Source organism: Eurytemora carolleeae, unplaced genomic scaffold, assembly GCF_000591075.1.
Source record: "Eurytemora carolleeae unplaced genomic scaffold, Eaff_2.0 scaffold105, whole genome shotgun sequence".
Lineage (NCBI taxonomy): Eukaryota > Metazoa > Arthropoda > Copepoda > Calanoida > Temoridae > Eurytemora > Eurytemora carolleeae.
Genome location: NW_019396058.1, coordinates 75826 through 94835, shown reverse-complemented (window position 1 = coordinate 94835; position 19010 = coordinate 75826). Strand labels below are relative to the sequence as shown.

General features: G+C 31.0%; 1 protein-coding gene across 1 annotated transcript in view; it reads right to left on the bottom strand.

The window, feature by feature from the left end:
* Positions 1-2179: 2179 nt before the first annotated feature.
* The window catches only part of LOC111708011 (FMRFamide receptor), a 29141-nt gene continuing 12310 nt past the window's right edge, over positions 2180-19010 (bottom strand). The window contains exons 7-14 of the mRNA XM_023481244.1: positions 16968-17079; positions 12884-12994; positions 10444-10512; positions 8869-8964; positions 6837-6905; positions 6068-6150; positions 2243-2354; positions 2180-2192 (exon numbers count right to left, since the gene is read on the bottom strand). Of these exons, the coding sequence (XP_023337012.1) occupies positions 2180-2192; positions 2243-2354; positions 6068-6150; positions 6837-6905; positions 8869-8964; positions 10444-10512; positions 12884-12994; positions 16968-17079 (665 nt within the window). The remainder of the gene's footprint in view (positions 2193-2242; positions 2355-6067; positions 6151-6836; positions 6906-8868; positions 8965-10443; positions 10513-12883; positions 12995-16967; positions 17080-19010) is intronic.

The following is a 19010-nucleotide window of genomic DNA, read 5'->3' as shown; positions in this document are numbered from 1 at the left end:
TAGGTCTATGGTTAGGAACACTGTAAAGGGAAAGGAAGGTGGATGCATGATTAGAAACACTATAAAGGGAAAGAAAGGTTGACAGCTGGTTTGGAACACTGTAAAGGGAAAGGAAGGCAGCTGCATGGTTAGGAATACTGAAAGGGAAAGGAAGGTATATGTATGGTTAAGAATACTGGAAAGGGAAAGGAAGGTGGATTTATAGTTAAAAATACTGAAAATGAAAGATGTGCGGATGAATGGTTAGGAACATTATAAAAAAAGGAAGGTGAGTCTATGGTAAGGTAAGGAACACAGTATAAAGGAAAGAAAAGTAAGTATATTGACGTATGTTTAGGAACACTTGTGTATTTATGTTGAAAATTCGATGTATAAAATATTTATCTATTATTTATTTTTATATTATTTTTCTAAAAGATGTGATAAGTTTGTCTGTTAATGTGTTTGTCTGTTTGTGTGTATCTGTCAAGTATAGAGTATAGGGCCCTCTCTGTAAGTAATGAGAAAACGATTAGAACCGAACCAATAATCCTCTCTTTATACCCTTTACTCCACTATAATAAATGTATTTATATCCCATATCTTTTTCAATAAAAGCTTTGTTCAAAATATAATCACAACTCACAGATTTCGACGAATATTTCAATATTTGATTTATTGATTGTTGATAAATAGTCAATAAAAATGTTGAAATTATTAATTTTTTTGCGAGTATTTTTGTTTCCTTACATTTGAATGATCAATTATTATTGAATTGAATTGTTATCCTAAATAAATTATTGTTAAATTGAATAATTTTCTTAGATCAATACTGATTGAATTGAAGAAGTATTAACATGCCACTATCGTAAAATAGTTTTTGTATCTTTAATATAATCTCGATACGGAGATGATAAACATCTAGATCTTAAAAAAGAATTGAAGAACTGCTCTAAATCAATTATTAGTGAATTGAATAATTTTCTTGAATAAATTTTGATTGAATTGAATAATTGCCCTCCATCAATTATTGTTGAATTGAATAATTGTCTATTATTGAATTGAATAATTCTCTTATTATTGAATAGAATAATTGTTCTAAATCAATTATTGTTGAATTGAATAATTGTCTTATTATTGAATTAAATAATTGTTCTAAATCAATTCTTGTTGAATTGAATAATTTTCTTATTATTAAATTAAATAATTATTCTAAATCAATTCTTGTTGAATTGAATAATTGTCTTATTATTGAATTAAATAATTGTTCTAAATCAATTATTATTGAATTGAGTAATTGTCTCAATCAATTATTGTTGAAATAAATAATTGTCTTATTATTGAATTGAATAATTGTTCAGAATCAAATATTATTGAATTGAGTAATTGTCCTCAATCAATTATTGTTGAATTAAATCATTCTCTTATTATTGAATTAAACAATTGTTTTATTATTGAATTGAATAATTGTTCTAAATCAATAATTATTGAATTGAATAATTGTCTTATTTATTGAATTGGATAATTGTTCTAAATCAATTATTGTTGAATTGAATAATTGTCTTATTATTATTGAATTGAATAATTGTTCTAAATCAATTATTATTAAATTGAATAATTGTCTTAAATCAATTATGATTGAATAAAATAATTCTCCTTGCATATATGATTTATTTGAAAACTTATCAACGTAATGAATTTAAAGAAAGTTTGTTAATAAATATCAAACTTTTAAAATTAATTTGAATTCACAAAGTTTGAATTGAATGAGATCTAGGAGATCTAGGAGATATAGGAGATCTAGGAGATCTTGGAAATCTGGGAGATTTAGGAGATCTACGATATCTAGGAGATCTTCGAGATCTAGAGGATCTAGGAGAACTTGGAGATCTAGGAGATCTAGGATATCTAGGAGATCTAGGAGATCTTGGAGATCTAAGAGATCTAGAAGATCTAGGAGATCTAGGAGAACTAGGAGATCTAGGAGATCCAAGAGATCTAGGAGATCCAAGAGATCTAGAGGATCTAGGAGAACTAGGAGAACTAGGAGATCTAGGAGATCTAGAATATCTAGGATATCCAAGAGATCTAGGAGATCTAGTAAATCTAGAAGTAAATCTAATTGTTCTACAACTATGCATAAAACATCCGTTCTCATATTACATTAAATTATAAGAAATTATCCATTAAACTTCAAAAATTAGTCCGTCATCCTTGATTAGAAAAAAATTAAATTGGTACCGTTAGGAAACGGGTCAATTACCTCATAGCTGCTCCACCCACGGTTGAACTCTTTTGCAGATTTCTCTTCACGATCTGCATTGATCGGTAGATCTTCAGGTTTAGGATCGTCAGGACAATGAACGGTATTATTCCTAGATACATAATCATTCTTATAATCACATTTTTTACATTTGTTTATCAGTATACGGTGATGTTTTTATAAAACCTATATTATTTAAATTAGAGGATGGCAATCCCAGAGTGTCAATTTATAATGTTCGGTGTTTAAACACATCCTGAAATAGCCATGAATTACAATTGACATATTTCTATTCTCCATTAACTTTGTAGTACATGGTTTAAGGTTTTGTATTTATTTTGATTTGGCTCATAGTTAGCTCATTATTAATGATGGTCCTGTTCTAAATATTTAAAGCTTTCAGACTTTTAAATGCTCAACAATATTTTAAAATTGCATGCTGTATAACTTTGCGTTTATTAGATGCATTATGCAAATTCCTTACTCGGGACAAAGTTATGAACTAAAACCAAAGATGGCATAGTATAAGATAAATTTATCCGAATAGATGTATGCATATGACGTCATTGGCTACAGTAATGCTTTAAAACTCAAGCAATCAACATTTAATTAACGAAACAGTTATAAACTTAAATAATAAATAATTTACAATCCAAATTATAGATCAAATAATAAATTATTCTTAAAATATTATTCTCTTTTTTAGATGTTCACAGCGGTACCGTTAACCTGTATGTTTTGTATGAATGAGGTATCCAAGTTTTAAACTTTGAATATAGATTATTTTTGATAGTTAGTGATTCGGGGATATCTGGTTTAGGATCGACCAATGGAGGAAATTAACCGATTTAAAAACTTTTAAATCTGGAAACGACATTCCACATTCTTTATCGGATAATAATTTGATGGGTAATGTGAATCTAACATGCCTATAATTAAACGGTATGATACTGAAATTACAGCGACATTTCCTGTAGTTCAAGTTCTGTAGTTCAGCAATTTTGATATTATCGGAAATACTTTATCAACAGATTTTCGAAGAAAAAAAACAATTATAAGTGTTACAGACAAGTTATATCTGTAATAAACTTCTCAATGCCACCTTTATCCTCCAATATGAGAACAGTCTGTGTTGTAACCTGATCTGTTATGTGACAGCTGTCTCAAAATATGCAACACCAAGACAATATTAAAAGAAAAAAACAGAGAATATATAAACATTACACTTACATAGAAACTTTCAAAGTGAAAATCTGTAAAGCATAAAACTTTCAAAGTAAAATCTGTAAATCATAAAAACTTTCAAAATACAAATCTGGTAATTAAGCATAGAAACTTTCAAAGTAAAATCTGTAAAGCATAGAAACTTTCAAAGTAAAAATCTGTAAAGCATAGAGACTTTAAAAGTAAAAATCTGTAAAGCATAGAAACTTTCAAAGTAAAAATCTGTAAAGCACAGAAACTTTCAAAGTAAAATCTGTAAAGCATAGAAACTTTCAAAATACAAATCTGTAAAGCATAGGAACTTTCAAAATACAAATCTGGTAAGCATAGAAAATTTTAAAGTAAAATCTGTAAAGCATAGAAACTTTCAAAGTACAAATCTGTGAAGCATAAACATTTAGATGCTCAGAGCTCATATCAAGATAGGAATTAGGGTTTTCTTTGAAGATTTATAGGGTTAAAACAAGTTTAATTTTAATTACCAAAGACAGGAATCAACTGTTTTTAAAACGGGGGTATAACACGACCATTAGATATAGGACAAGAAATGACCAATGGGTGGCGCTAGAACATTTTTGCTAATGTCCATTTTTTGCTACCAACGGCTTTAGAATTTCCAAAGATATAAGTTATAGAACGACCAATGGTTATGAAATAGGCACAGGCTAACAGGAAAACAGGAAAATACAGACCACTAACGGTTTTAGTACGGCCAATAGATATAGTACAACCAATGGGCATAGAATGGTCAAGGGTATTACACAAAATGAGTTAAGAACTGCCAATAGGTTTAGTAAGACCAATAGGTATGGAACGGCCAATGGCCATATAATAACTTATAGTTATAAAAAGACCTATGTGTATAGAACGACCAATGACCATAGAGCGATTTAGGATTATAGAACAACCAATGGGTATAGAACGACCAATGGGTATAAAACGACCAATGGTTACAGTACGGCCAATAGATATAATACAACCAATGGGCATAGATAGGTCAAGGGTATAGAACAAAAAATGCTTTTAGAACGGCCAATAGGTAAAGTAAGACCAACGGGTATAGAACGTCTGATGGCCATAGCTGGAACGATTTACAAGTCTAGAACGACCAAAGGGCATTGTACGACCAATGGTGGTTAATATAGTAAATGGGAAAAGAAAACCAGATCTTATTATTTATACATGGATTCATAAATATTTCTAAAAATATTTATTTAATATTTTCCCCAGTCTCCAACCCGGCATTTAAGAAAATAAAAGTTTCAGATATTCGTTATAGTAAAATTAGCTTGGGAACTCAGCGTTACCCCGATCAACTTAAAATCTCAAAACTAAGTTAAGAACATTTCCGTGGCTCCCTTGGTTCTCTCAAGTTCCACAATACAAATTTGAGGCAAATAGGTACAGGGGTTCCAGAGTTATGATCGGAGGAAAAAACAAACAAACAGACAGACAAACAGTGATTACAACTTTAAATCTATATATAAATTTGGCTTGTCTGTCTTGGTGTCTGTCTGTTTGTTGTATCCAATAAACGTCAAAACGGCTGAACCGATCGAGCCCAAATTTTTTGTGGGACATCACGTGACCACAAGAAAGGTTTAAGAATTATAAAATTTAAAAAAATGTGTTTTAAAGGTTTTTAATTTTGTAAAAAAATTTTAATTCTTGAAAATCCGCGATTTTTTTTTTTAATCCGCAAAATTTTTTTCTTCTTTGTTTTATCATGTAAACAAGAAGAACATGTTCACAATTTAAATAGAAGATGGGCGCGAAGCGCCCTAAAAACCTAGTCTACATATAAATTTGGCTTGTCTGTCTGTTTGTCTGTCTGTCTGTTTGTTTGTTTGTTTGTTTGCAATAAACGTCAAAACGGCTGAACCATCGGGTCCAAATTTTTGTGGGACATCACGTGACCACAGGGAAGGTTTATGAATGATAAAAAATTAAAAAATGTGTTTTAAAGGTTTTAGTTTTGTAAAAAAAAATTTAATTCTTGAAAATCCGCGAATTCTTTTTTTAAAAATCCGCAAAATTTTTTTCTTCTTTGTTATAAAATGTAAACAAAAAGAACATGTTCACAATTTAAACTGTTGACTGAGTATTGTATACTGTATAGTCGACTGTGCATGCAGAAAATACTTTTTTCAATTTGAGAAGTGAATTGTTATTAAATCTGTTGAACTACTATATATATCAGTTTTTATTTACATCTCAGATAAAGAAAAAAAAGAAAAAAGGTTTTCTTCTTGTTTTCTTTTCGTGAATATAAATGTCGAAATTATAAAATAAAGGGTAAAGTCTTACAGCTCTAGATATTATCACTAGAATAGACCGCCTTCCATTCTTTACTATTCCGTCGAATAAACTATGTACACTGGACAATGTACAGTGTACATGTTCAGAAGAGTCTTGTAGTCTTTTTTTTTTCGTTTTTTATTAAAAATCAAAGTCTTGTTGACAAGCCGCACAACTTGAAAAATCTTTTGAGCCATTAAAAATCGACTTTTTAAAATTTATTCCTGCATTTTGAAGAATGTTGAATTTTTTAATATTTTGTTGATAAATAAGTAAATATGCAACTAATCAGTATTTACCAACCTGTAAAGAAGAGCCAGGCCAGGTTAGAGTAGAAGAGAACGTAGAGAGGATGATTCCTCATGTCAGAGGGTACATGATGCGTCCTGAAATAGTTGTAGGGTACATGATGCGTCCTGAAATAGTTTTAGGGTACATGATGCGTCCTGAAATAGTTGTAGAGTACATGATGCGTCCTGAAATAATTGTAGAGTACATGATGCGTACTGAAATAGTTAGATGGTACATGATGCGTCCTGAAATAGTTAGAAGGTACATGATGCGTCCTGACAGAATTAGAGGGTACATTATGCGTCCTGATATAGTCCGTAAATAGTTAAAGGGTACATGATGCGTCCGTAAATAGTTAAAGGGTACATGATGCGTCCTTAAATAGTTAAAGGGTACATGATGCGTCCGTAATTAGTTAAAGGATACATGATGCGTCCGTAAATAGTTAAAGGGTACATGATGCGTCCGTAAATAGTCAAAGAAAAAGAAAAGAAAGTTTAGAGTAACCAAGAATTAAGAGAAAAGTAGAAAAATTCCGTTTAGTCGTCTTGAAGTCTCATCCTTTGTGGGTAACCCTGTATAATGTTTTAATGCTTTTAATTAATTTTCCTGAAATGAATCATAATCATATCTATTGCTTTATGTCCCTAATAAAAATCCGAGTATGAAGAGTAAAGTACTTAATTGATTCTAGAAATTAAAATTGTGTGTTAATAAAACCACTTAGCGTGGGCTAAAAGCTTTAATCAAATGATTATTTTATTTAAGAAAACATACTTACTGCACTATAGTTTCACACCCACACTCCTCCATCACTATACAATAGTCAGCTGTGGTTATCTCAAGGAACCTGGAGTAAATATTAGAAATATCTACCTAGATTAGGAACCTGAAGTAAATATTAGAAATATCTAACTTGTTCAGGAACCTGGAGTAAATATTAGAAATATCTAACTAGTTCAGGAACCTGGAGTAAATATTAGAAATATTTAATTAGTTCAGGAACCTGGAGTAAATATTAGAAATATCTAACTAGTTCAGAAACCTGGAGTAAATATTAGAAATATCTAATTAGTTTAGAAACCTTGAGAAAATATTAGAAATATCTAACTAGTTTAGGAACCTGGAGTAAATATTAGAAATATCTAACTAGTTTAGGAACCCGGAGAAAATATAAAAAATAACTAACTAGTTTAGGAACCTGGAGAAAATATTAGAAATATCTAACAAGTTTAGGAACATGGAGTAAATATTAGAAATATCTAACTAGTTCAGGAACCTGAAGTAAATATTAGAAATATCTACCTAGTTAGAAACCTGGAGTAAATATTAGAAATATCTAACTAGTTTAGGAACCTGGAGTAGATATTAGAAATATCTACTTAGTTAGAAACCTCGAGAAATTATTAGAAATATCTAACTAGTTTCGGAACCTAGAGTAAATATTAGAAATATATAACTAGTTTAGGAACCCGGAGAAAATATAAAAAAACTAACTAGTTTAGGAACCTGGAGTAAATATTAGAAATATCTAACTAGTTCAGAAACCTGGAGTAATATTAGAAATATCTAACTATTTTAGGAACCTAGAGTAAATATTAGAAATATCTAACTAGTTTAGGAACCTGGAGTAAACATTAGAAATATCTAAATTAAAGTTGGATTTTTCTTTTTTTTAAAGAAATAATTGTTACATCATTATTTAGTTAGTATTTGTTAGAATAGTAAGATTAGGTTGGCTTAGTTAAGTTTAAGGCAGGAGTGGAGTTTTGGCTAGACTTGGGTTATCAAAAACTTAGTTTTTCAACTCTTGAACTCTTGAACTCTTGAACTCTTGAACTCTTGAACTCTCCAGTCTTCAAATGTTGTAAATGTTATCATATGTTTACATCTAAAATCTCGGGAATTATCTATAGTGTTAAAATCAGCCAGATTTATAAAATAAATACACTATGGCAATAATATATATATGTATGTAAACAATCTAGATCCGAGATAACGTAATGATAACTCTGCTCAAAGTCTAATTAGAATCTAAATGACTCTATCTCTCGCCAAAATACCGGCTCTCTATCCTTAGCCAAAACTCAAGGCTATATATACGTCTGTATTGAAAGACCAATCTCATTGAACTAATTTATTTTATATACAGGTGAAATTAAACTGACCGTACTGGCCAGAAAAGGTCAACATGAAATATGATAAGATAGATAAACGAACATAGATAAATCAGAAATTACTAGCATGGTTACATAATTCATTACATGTAAATTCTCATCGGTCAAATCAGTCATTAGGTCTAATTGTAGACCCAATGGAACTCCTTGAGGAAGGCTCAAGTCTAGGAAAGGTTGGGTTTTATTTTTAAAATCTCAGATTCTAATTTTTGTAGAAATACCTAATACTAAGGGAAGCATGTTTCTAATAATCTAATATGATGTTAGGTACTTCCCCAGAGGCATTTTCCCAAGCGGCAACTTTCCTAGGGTAATTTGAAAATTTCCCAAGTGGTAACTTCCCAAATGAGCAATTTCCCAAGCGGTAATTTCCACAGTGCTCGGCCCCCTAGCCCATCCTAGCCTCAGCGCTCGACCCCATTGCAGCCTGCGGCACCTCAGAAGGCCTAACCTAACCTTTGGGAAGTTGCCGCTTGGGACATTGCACATTTGGGAAGTTGCCACTTGGGATATTGTCACTTGGAAAGTCGCTCTTTGAAAAATGCTTTAGGGAAAGTACCTAAATAACAGGAGAAATTGTTACAAACGATGATAATATTAGGAGAGTTGAATTTTTGAATGTAAAAGTTTACTAGCCTGGGAAAGTTGAGTCCAATGGCTGCCAGGGCAGATGGAACGATGTAAATAAATGCTCTGTAGTTCTGAACCTGGAGCTCGCGGTAGTGATGGGGTCTAAATAATACAGGTCCAGCCGATTTATTGTAAGTAAACTGATCAGGAAATTCTTGTGTTGTGTGGATTTCGAGATTAATGCTTGACCTCCTCTTTTTGTTAGTAAGTCGATAAATTTAATCTATATTTGAAAAGTGTCGAAAATCCAACCAATCAGTCTCGTTTGCAGAAACTTATCGTAACAGCAAATCAAAAGCCGGGAAATTGTCGTGCAAACAATGAGAGATTGGTCGGAACCGAGTAGGGATATCCAAAAAGAGAGGATTAAGCGAAAATCACGTCCACAGTGTATATTGGGATTAAAAGGGTATCCAACTTAAAAGTTCCAAGCTCTGATTGAAAAACTTTGGACCAATTAAATTTTGAGCGTACAAAAAGCGTATTCAGTATAACCCTTAAAATTCAACCTAGCAAAGGAAGACACAACAGAAATCTTAGTATCTGTGTTTACAAAAAAGTACAGGGTGTCCCAAAAAACATTTGCAGAAGTGGTATTGGGTGTTGAGAAAACAATTTTCGGTCAATTTTCACAATCAAGGTGTTATTGGAAAGCTACATATTTCAGATATTTCAAGGTGAAAGTTGAAAATTGATTTTTTTTCGGATTTTTCAAAAGAAAATTTTCACATTTTATTTTTTATTTGCTTATAAATAATGAAAAAAGGCAGACTTTTGGTATTTTTACTTTTGAGATTAAAAAGGGGCCGGCTACCAAATGCCTAACAGTACCCTTGAAACCTTATCTGATCAATAATATGGAAGATAATATCAGTTTTTGCTTGACAAGTGTATAATTCTGATAATTTATTCATTGTTCATGGTGCAAGAAATGCGAAATTCACCTTTGCAGAGGAACTACAAATGAAAATTTTAAAATTTTAAAACCATAAACATGGATTTTATTCACACTAAATCAGACACAGCTTTAAAGTGTATCGTTGTGAATCGAACATCGGCCACTCTATCAATTGATAAATTACATTAACAGTCCCTTTAAGGAGGATACAAGAGAAGATAGAGATGACGAACGGAAAAGAACATTACACTGGAACATGATAAAAAACAAAATAAAAATGTCAAAAATATTTTAATTAGCTGAACGTTCAGTAAGTTTAAAATATGGGAAAAAATTAAGATAGAAAATAAATGAAAAACCCCGGTATTTTTGAATAAGTTATTTAAAAAATGGAAATTTATCCTTATAAAGAACTGATTTTGCGTTGTCTGTTTATTTGTCCGTGTTCAAAAACAAGTTTAGCACAAATTGTGGAAGGGAGCAAAAAAAAATGTTGCCCCCCCCCCCGAGATTTATTTCTGTATACGCCCTTGGACATGATAAATCGTTTAAATATTGATTGGGAACTTATTAGAACCACAGGAATGTTTTTCGATTTGTTTTATCGGGAAGGTTTAGTTTTCAGGCAAAGTTTGGTTCCCAGCTAGTATTTTATAATATTTTTGCTCTTGTTGGTACTATACCTGCAGACTGCCAGGTATCTTTCTACAGCAACTCCAATAATTAGAAATATACTGGCACACATACATATCCTAGATATATATATGCATATTATATCTTCTTAAAATATACTGGCACACATACATATCCTAGATATATATATACATATTATATCTTCTTAAAATATACTGGCACACATACATATCCTAGATATATATATACATATTATATCTTCTTAAATATACTGGCACACATACATATCCTNATATTCTCCTATATATATATATATATATATATGTGGATTGTTGATATATATATTATATCCACAGAACAGAGAATATGAATAGAAAGGAATTCAAGCAATCTCTCGGTATGAATTTTGTCAGTCCCTTTGAGCCTGAAAGGGAGTTCAAAGTGTACAAATCATGTAAATGTTCACAAATTATATGAAGTAGAGTACATTAATACGGTATGTTCCCTAGACCATCCATTTCAAAAATAAACTTTATAAAGTGAATTAGGTGAATAAAAACATCATTTGATTTATAGTTATAACGGAAAATCATCGTTTGAAAGGTGAATTGCATACTATGTGAAATGTTCAATCATTAAAATACAATGAACAAAATATGAAACCAGCATATTTCATAATTTGGTTTTCTCTCAATATTAATTAAAAATTTTATTTTTAAAAATTTAGTTTAAGACAATTATTGAATTGAAGATTCTGATTCCCAAAATATTTTTCAAAATTTGTCTTTTTGAATCATTCAAAAACATATTAGAATGATATATATCGACGTATGCATGAAAAAGTATTTTAAAAAAATTTAATAATCTTTATGAACTCTTTTTTCTACGAAAATTTGTTTCAGGGCCCAAAAGGTTATAGAGCACAAATATGTGAAGTACATCTACAGTATGGAAACAGTACAACAAAATGGCCGTTTTACACTTTTTTCGAGTTAATTCTACTCTATACTAATATATTCTCTTTGATCATATCCTAGATAGTAGATATAAATAGAAAAATTTCGAGTGTATTTTGAGCAGAAAACCCGCATCAACCTCTGGTTGTGAACTCCTTTGCAACCTTACAGTTTGAACGTATGATATTTCAAACTCTCAATGTTAAAGCAGATTTCAGAGTTCAAAATATAGTCTCCGACATATAATATTTTAAAGATAACGCTATAGTAAACTCGAGGAATCAACTTTTTTGGTTCTTTAAACATTCCAAGCTTTTGTGCCAAATTATTCATTTTATATATTAATTTTCGGTTAAGGGACATTAGTTCTAGGCCATGATTAGGCCCATTTCTATAATTCAGTGTTTTTAATGGGCTTACCCTGTCAATTTATCAATTTTTAAGCATTTACACTCTTTCAAAACAAAGCAAGCTTTATTTATAGAATAAAGTCTTAAAAACAAATATACTATTCTCTGTGCTTAAAAAATTTTTTAGAGGCATTGAGAAATTATAATATATATTTCTAACCCTAAATGTCAGATATGGGCCGTAAATACAATTTACAACTAATTTTCCCTGAATTAGTAAGTGCAGTAAATATTAAATTGCTCTATGTTCAATTGGAACCTCAGATTGACACTGATTGGCCTACAAAGCATTCCACAATTTAAAATCTTTTCTAAACTGTAAAATGTTTTCTTGTCCAGTGTGGGGATTGAAATGAACTCTTAACAGTCAGAGAAAAATTAACAAATTTTATTTCTAGACTTTATAGAGATAATTATTTATAGTTATGTTTCTGTAGTTAAAGGAAAATTTCACAAAGTTAACTAAGTACTGGTTGACAGGGTAAAGGATAGTGTACGAAGTTAAGAAAGTATTGGCTGGTAATTAACCTGAGTAAGGGATAGTGTACGAAGTTGAGAAAGTATTGGCTGGTAATTAACCTGAGTAAGGGATAGTGCGCGGAGTTGAGAAAGTATTGGCTAGTAATTAACCTGAGTAAGGGATAGTGCACGAAGTTGAGAAAGTATTGGCTGGTAATTAACCTGAGTAAGGGATAGTGCACAAAGTTGAGAAAGTATTGGCTGATAATTAACCTGAGTAAGGGAAAGTGTACAAAGTTAAGAAAGTATTGGCTGGTAATTAACCTGAGTAAGGGATAGTGTACGAAGTTGAGAAAGTATTGGCTGATAATTAACCTGAGTAAGGGATAGTGCACGAAGTTAAGAAAGTATTGGCTAGTAATTAACCTGAGTAAGGGATAGTGTACGAAGTTAAGAAAGTATTGTCTGGTAATTAACCTGAGTAAGGGATAGTGTTCGAAGTTAAGAAAGTATTGGCTGGTAATTAACCTGAGTAAGGGATAGTGCACGAAGTTAAGAAAGTATTGGCTGGTAATTAACCTGAGTAAGGGATAGTGTTCGAAGTTAAGAAAGTATTGGCTGGTAATTAACCTGAGTAAGGGAGAAAGTATTGGCTGGTAATTAACCTGAGTAAGGGATAGTGCACGAAGTTGAGAAAGTATTGGCTAGTAATGGCAAGATATATCTGGTTGAAGTCTGTCCTCAATCCTTCCAGGATAGCGAATACAAGAAACAAACTGAAAATGAATAATTATAGAAATTGTATTTTTTAACATCAACAACACGTCTAATGTCCAGAAATGAAATGATATGAAGATTGTTTTCACAAAACAGTTTTGACGTAATTTCAATTCTTTAAAAATTAAGTTTCGGGGCGAGAAAAAAAATAACCAAAATTTGCTGATAAATAAAATGGCTGAATTGCAGCTATTTTTTTATTCAAAAATTTCAACGCATTTTAATTTCTTGTAAAAACAAAATAGTTCATGCATAATCCATAATAATAAGACGAAAACAAAAAAAAACGTTCACGCTAATCATCAAAAAGGGCTGAAAAGTAATGTTTTCGTTGTCGGCAACATCGTTTTTGGTCCAAAATTAGAAATATTTCTGAATTATTTTAATGTTATGTATGTCATCTCTAAGAAAGGCAGAACTTCTGAAGCATTTTTATGGGCCGCCCTAGAAACCTTGTATATTGTTAAAGCTTTTTTAATTGAAAACGTGCTCAAAGAAAAGGTAAACAAAATTGAATTAATAGTTTTAGATTAATTTCATTCATTGAATCCCTTGATACAAGCAAGGAGTATAAGAAATGCAAAAAAGTAATCTAGTGAATTGTTAAGAAAAAAAAAGATTTAAAACATTTCTGCAATTTTGAATTAATTTTGTAAATCTGAACACAATTCTAATTACTCATTTCCATACTTTCATGACATGTGTCAATATCAAACTAGAAATCATATTAAAAGTATAATGTTTTGCAATAGGGGTCTGAACTCAACTTTTAATGATAAAATTGCTTCCAGTTTCATTTCAAACTAATTCAAGTTTCTAAAACTAGCTGAGTAGGAAAGATACTCCAGTTTAAACTATTCATTTTACTTGATTTATTTTAGATCAAAGTGAAGAGATAATAAATGTATCCGGATACAGTTTAATTAGATCAGAGTGTATATATGATAAATGTATCCAGGTACTGTTAATTAGATCAGAGTGTATATATAATAAATGTATCTAGGTACAGTTTAATTAGATCAGAGTGTATATATAATAAATGTATCCGGATATAGTTTAATTAGATCAGAGTGTATAAATGATAAACGTATCCAGGTACTGTTTAATTAGATCAGAGTAAATATATGATAAATGTATCCGGGTACTGTTTAATTAGATCAGAGTGTATATATGATAAATGTACCCGGATACAGTTTAATTAGATCAGAGTGTATATATGATAAATGTATCCAGGTACAGTTTAATTAGATCAGAGTGTATATATGATAAATGTATCCAGGTATAGTTTAATTAGATCAGAGTGTATATATAATAAATGTGTTAGAATACTGTTTAATTAGATCATAGTGTATATATAATAAATGTATCCGGGTACTGTTTAATTAGATCAGAGTGTATATATGATAAATATATCCAGGTACTGTTAATTATATCAGAGTGTATATATGATAAATATATTCAGGTACTGTTAATTAGATCAGAGTGTATATATGATAAATGTGTTAGAATACTGTTTAATAAGATCAGAGCGTAGAGATGACAAATATATCAGCGACTCGTAAACATTTTTTTCAAATCAGCGAGACAAGAGGGAGGCAAGAAATAGTGACACTGCGGACGTGCAGACTGCAGATTTTATTTTACAAAAAATAAGTTATAAAAACATTGTTAAAAAACAGTTTTATTAGTGCTATGAGTATTGATGATAAATATATTAGAATAGAGCTCAATTAGACTTGGAAGGATTATTTTTTTGAATTCAGGTTTGTAATTAAGATTTACTAGGTCTGTAGAAGCATGTACAATGAATATTTACAGTGGCTATAATGAAGATTTACTAGGTCTGTAGAAGCATGTACAATGAATATTTACAGGGGCTAAGATTTACTAGGTCTGTAGAAGCATGTACAATGAATATTTACAGGGGCTTATAATGAAGATTTACTAGGTCTGTAGAAGCATGTACAATGAATATTTACAGTGGCTATAATGAAGATTTACTTGGTTTGTTGAAGCATGTACGATGCATATCTATAGGGTTTAAAATGAAGATTTACTAGGTCTGTAGAAGCATGTACAATGAATATTTACAGGGCTTATAATATAGATTTACTAGGTCTGTGGAAGCATGTACAATGAATATTTACAGGGGCTATAATGAAGATTTACTAGGCCTGTAATAGCATGTACAATGTATCATTTACTCTCAGACAAATTAGAATCAATGGAAATTTAAACCCCCAAGGGATTCAATGATAAACCCGATGGCGTAGCCCAAGGGTTTATCATTGAATCCCTCGGGGGTTTAAATTTCCATTGATTCTAATTTGTCTGAGAGTAAATTTACATTCCTTTTTAAAAAGCTAAAAGAGAACTGACTGATTTAAAATTGGAATTTGTGAATTTTGTAAAAAAAATTCGCGCATTTCTAAGATTTTTCAATGCTACAGGGGCTATAATGAAGATTTACCAGGTCTGTAGAAGCATGTACAATGAATATTTACAGGGGCTATAATGAAGATTTACTAGGTCTGTAGAAGCATGTACCGGAGCATGGCCGGAGTTATATCATTTCATGAAATATATTTTGCTTTGAAACTTTTTACGTTCTATCAATTAGTTTTTATGAAAAGATGCATTAGTTATTTTGACGGAAAGGAGATAATAAATCTTTAGAGTTGTAAACTTTGCTTTTATTAGGATCCCATTAATCAATCCTACTAGGGTATTCAATCTTCAACAGTTTTCATCATGATCTACATAATGGCATAGTTTTGAGGTCCGTTTTGGGACCTATTTTTAAAACTTCTTTAGCAAGCAATTTTGAATCAGGATGTGCAATATGCACCTCTGATTCTTGTGCAACCTCTTGAGTGTTAAAAAAAGGTTTATAACGGACTCAAAACTAATGGAACTATTCATGTATCAAAAAATAAAAGTAGAAGCATCAAATTCAAAATATTTTCCCATTTTGATGCTTCCAAATGTTGCTTTTGATGCAGTAGAAAGGCACTTTTGATACTATACTATAGGGTCAAAGCATCAAAATGGCTTAAAATGAAAGACCGATGCCAATCAGAAAATTGAAAGCGTGCATGAAACTACGCACGCACTGTGAAACAGCTGTAATAGATTCAATTCCAGATTTAACAGATTTAATTCCAGAATCAGCAAGAAAGAAAAACATTTTTCGTTGAAACTAGGTATTAATGCTAAATACAGTAATATGAATATTTAAATGAAAAGACGTCAAACCTTCTTTTCCGACAATACAGCCTGTTTTTATGAATACATGACAATGTATGAAAGTATTTATAAATTTGATTCTCTAACAGGGGTTGTTAATCTTTGTATTTTTTTTAATAATCATAATAATACCTCCGTTTCGAACTAAGAACATAAAACTCAGTTTAAAATTGTTCCTAGAATGGTCAAAACGTTAAACTAAAATTTCCATCGCGTTTTTGCTTAACAAGGCTTTAATATAGACTCAAATGTTTGTTTTTTTGTGGACGGTTTTACAAGCATATATTTACTTTTGACGAGCTGAGCTGAAAACCTCATGATAATTAATAATTAAGTTCAATGAGCTCTGTCGAGAAGCGTCTAAAACGATTTCTTCCAGTAGGGCAGCCAGTCATAGTATTCCGGAAAAACACGTGTTTCTTGTAAATCAGTAAACAAAACTGTAAAAACGAACTGTAATTTAAACCCTTTTCAAAGATAATTTTGTTATATATAAGACGGTATATATTTTTTAAAAACGCAATTAAAATATTTGTTATCTTTAATTCCAATTTACGAAAACACGCGCAACATGCATTATAAAATTGTCATAGAACGAATATTGAGTTTACTGGCTCTCAGAAACATTATTGGGCGGAAAAATAGACTTAGGGTATTTTGTGTATTTTTGGGAAAGTGTTAAATCAGCGAAAAATTGATTTAACTCCCAGAATAGCTATTTGTCACCTGTCAAAGATATTGAGCGCGATGAGCAGTTGGTTGAAACAGTTTCTAGTTTCTTTTAGAACTAGAACCAGGATACTCAGCAGGTTTCCCAGGATACCACAGGAGCTCACAACTAGAATATATTGGATCTCACGACTAGAGTATATAGCTGCTCACAACTAGAATATATTGGAGCTCTCAACTAGAATATATAGCAGCTCACAACTAGAATATATTGGAGCTCTCAACTAGAATATATCGGAGCTCACAACTAGAATATTTATAGGAACTCACAACTAGAACATAAAGCAGATCACAACTAGAATATATTGAACCTCTCAACTAAAATATATTGGAGCTCTCAACTAGAATGTAAAAAAGCTTACAACTAGAATATACTGAAGCTCTCAACTAGATTGAAAAAAAGCTTACAACTAGAATATATTGGAGCTCTCAAATAGAATATATCGGAGCTCACAACTAGAATGTAAAGGAGCTCCCAACTAAAATATATAGGAGCTCTCAACTAGAATATATCGGAGCTCTCAACTAGAATATATTGGAGCTCTGAACTAGAATATATTGGAGCTCTGAACTAGAATATATTGGAGCTCACAAATAGAATTTAAAGGAGCTCACAACTAAAATATATGGGAGCTCACAACTATAATATAAAGCAGCTCCAACTAAAATATATTGGAGCTCACACCTAGAATAAATAGGAGCTCTCAACTAGAATATATAGGAGCTCACAACTAGAATATATAGGAGCTCTCAACTAGAATATATAGGAGCTCACAACTAGAATATAAAGCAGATCACAACTAGAATATATAGCAGCTCTCAACTAGAATATATTGGAGCTCACAACTAAAATATATAGCAGCTCACAACTAGAATATATAGAAGCTCACAACACAACTAGAATATATTGGAGCTCTCAACTAGAATAACAAGGAGCTCATAAAAATAAGATGGGGTTTCCTTTATATATATATATATGCATTTATTGTATTTGAAAAAGAACAATTTTGATAATTAACTAGCTGCTATATTTGCCAATAAAGAACTTAAAATCAGAGCTGAAAACTTTAGAACTGGATACCCTTAATACCGATCGCTTAATCCACTACTTTTGATTTCTGCTTCATTCTCTCTTTTTTCCTCTTTTTGGACACCCCCACCAGATCCTGACAAAGGATAATTCTCTCATTAAATGGAGGGCAAAATTTAAAACTTCCCGGCCTCTGATACACCACTCTGATTGGTTGAGTTTTTTATATCTTTTGGGTACAAACTAAAGATTAAATTAATCTTGAGATTAATAAGAAAGGAAGATCAAGCACTGATCTCAATATTCCACAATTCTAACGTTTTCAGCCCAAAAGAAGGGGATCTATTGATAAGTAAAAAACTATAACGCTTCTAAACTGAACGTGGTTCAATTTCAAATTTAGCGTATCTATTTTGTGCAAAATATTATCCAGCATTTATCCAAAAATGTCTATCTGTAATGTAAAACTAAATCAGCCGGTAAATGCATTTATGGTATAGCTGAGGATATGAACGTATTTATATAAATTTATTTTCAACACAAAACTAGACAAATATTTGTTGGCCCGGTTCAAATAATATTTTCAACAAACTACAAAATATTATACCATTAGAAATATACTTTTCAGCTATTCTAATAAGATTATTAAAAATATTCATACTTATTTTCCTCGTCAATTAGAAACTTTGAAAAAAGTTTTCCCCGTGGTTAAAATTCTATTTTTGTCAAGTAAATGTTTTTATTGAAAAGTTTTTGATTCATTTTATAAAATTTAAGATCAAGTTTAGTTCTATATACACTACTTCAAGGCAAGCCTGTCAGCAAACTTTTACTTCAAGCCCCCCCCCCCCACACTAAAAGATGCATGATCTGAGCCTGTTCAACAAGTACTGTGGATATATGTAGCCTGAATTAGTTCTTCAGGGAAAATTAGATTTCTAGGGCATTCGAAGATGAAGAAAAAGTTTAATTATTATTAAGGTTGGAAGACGACATTTTCCACCTCTAGA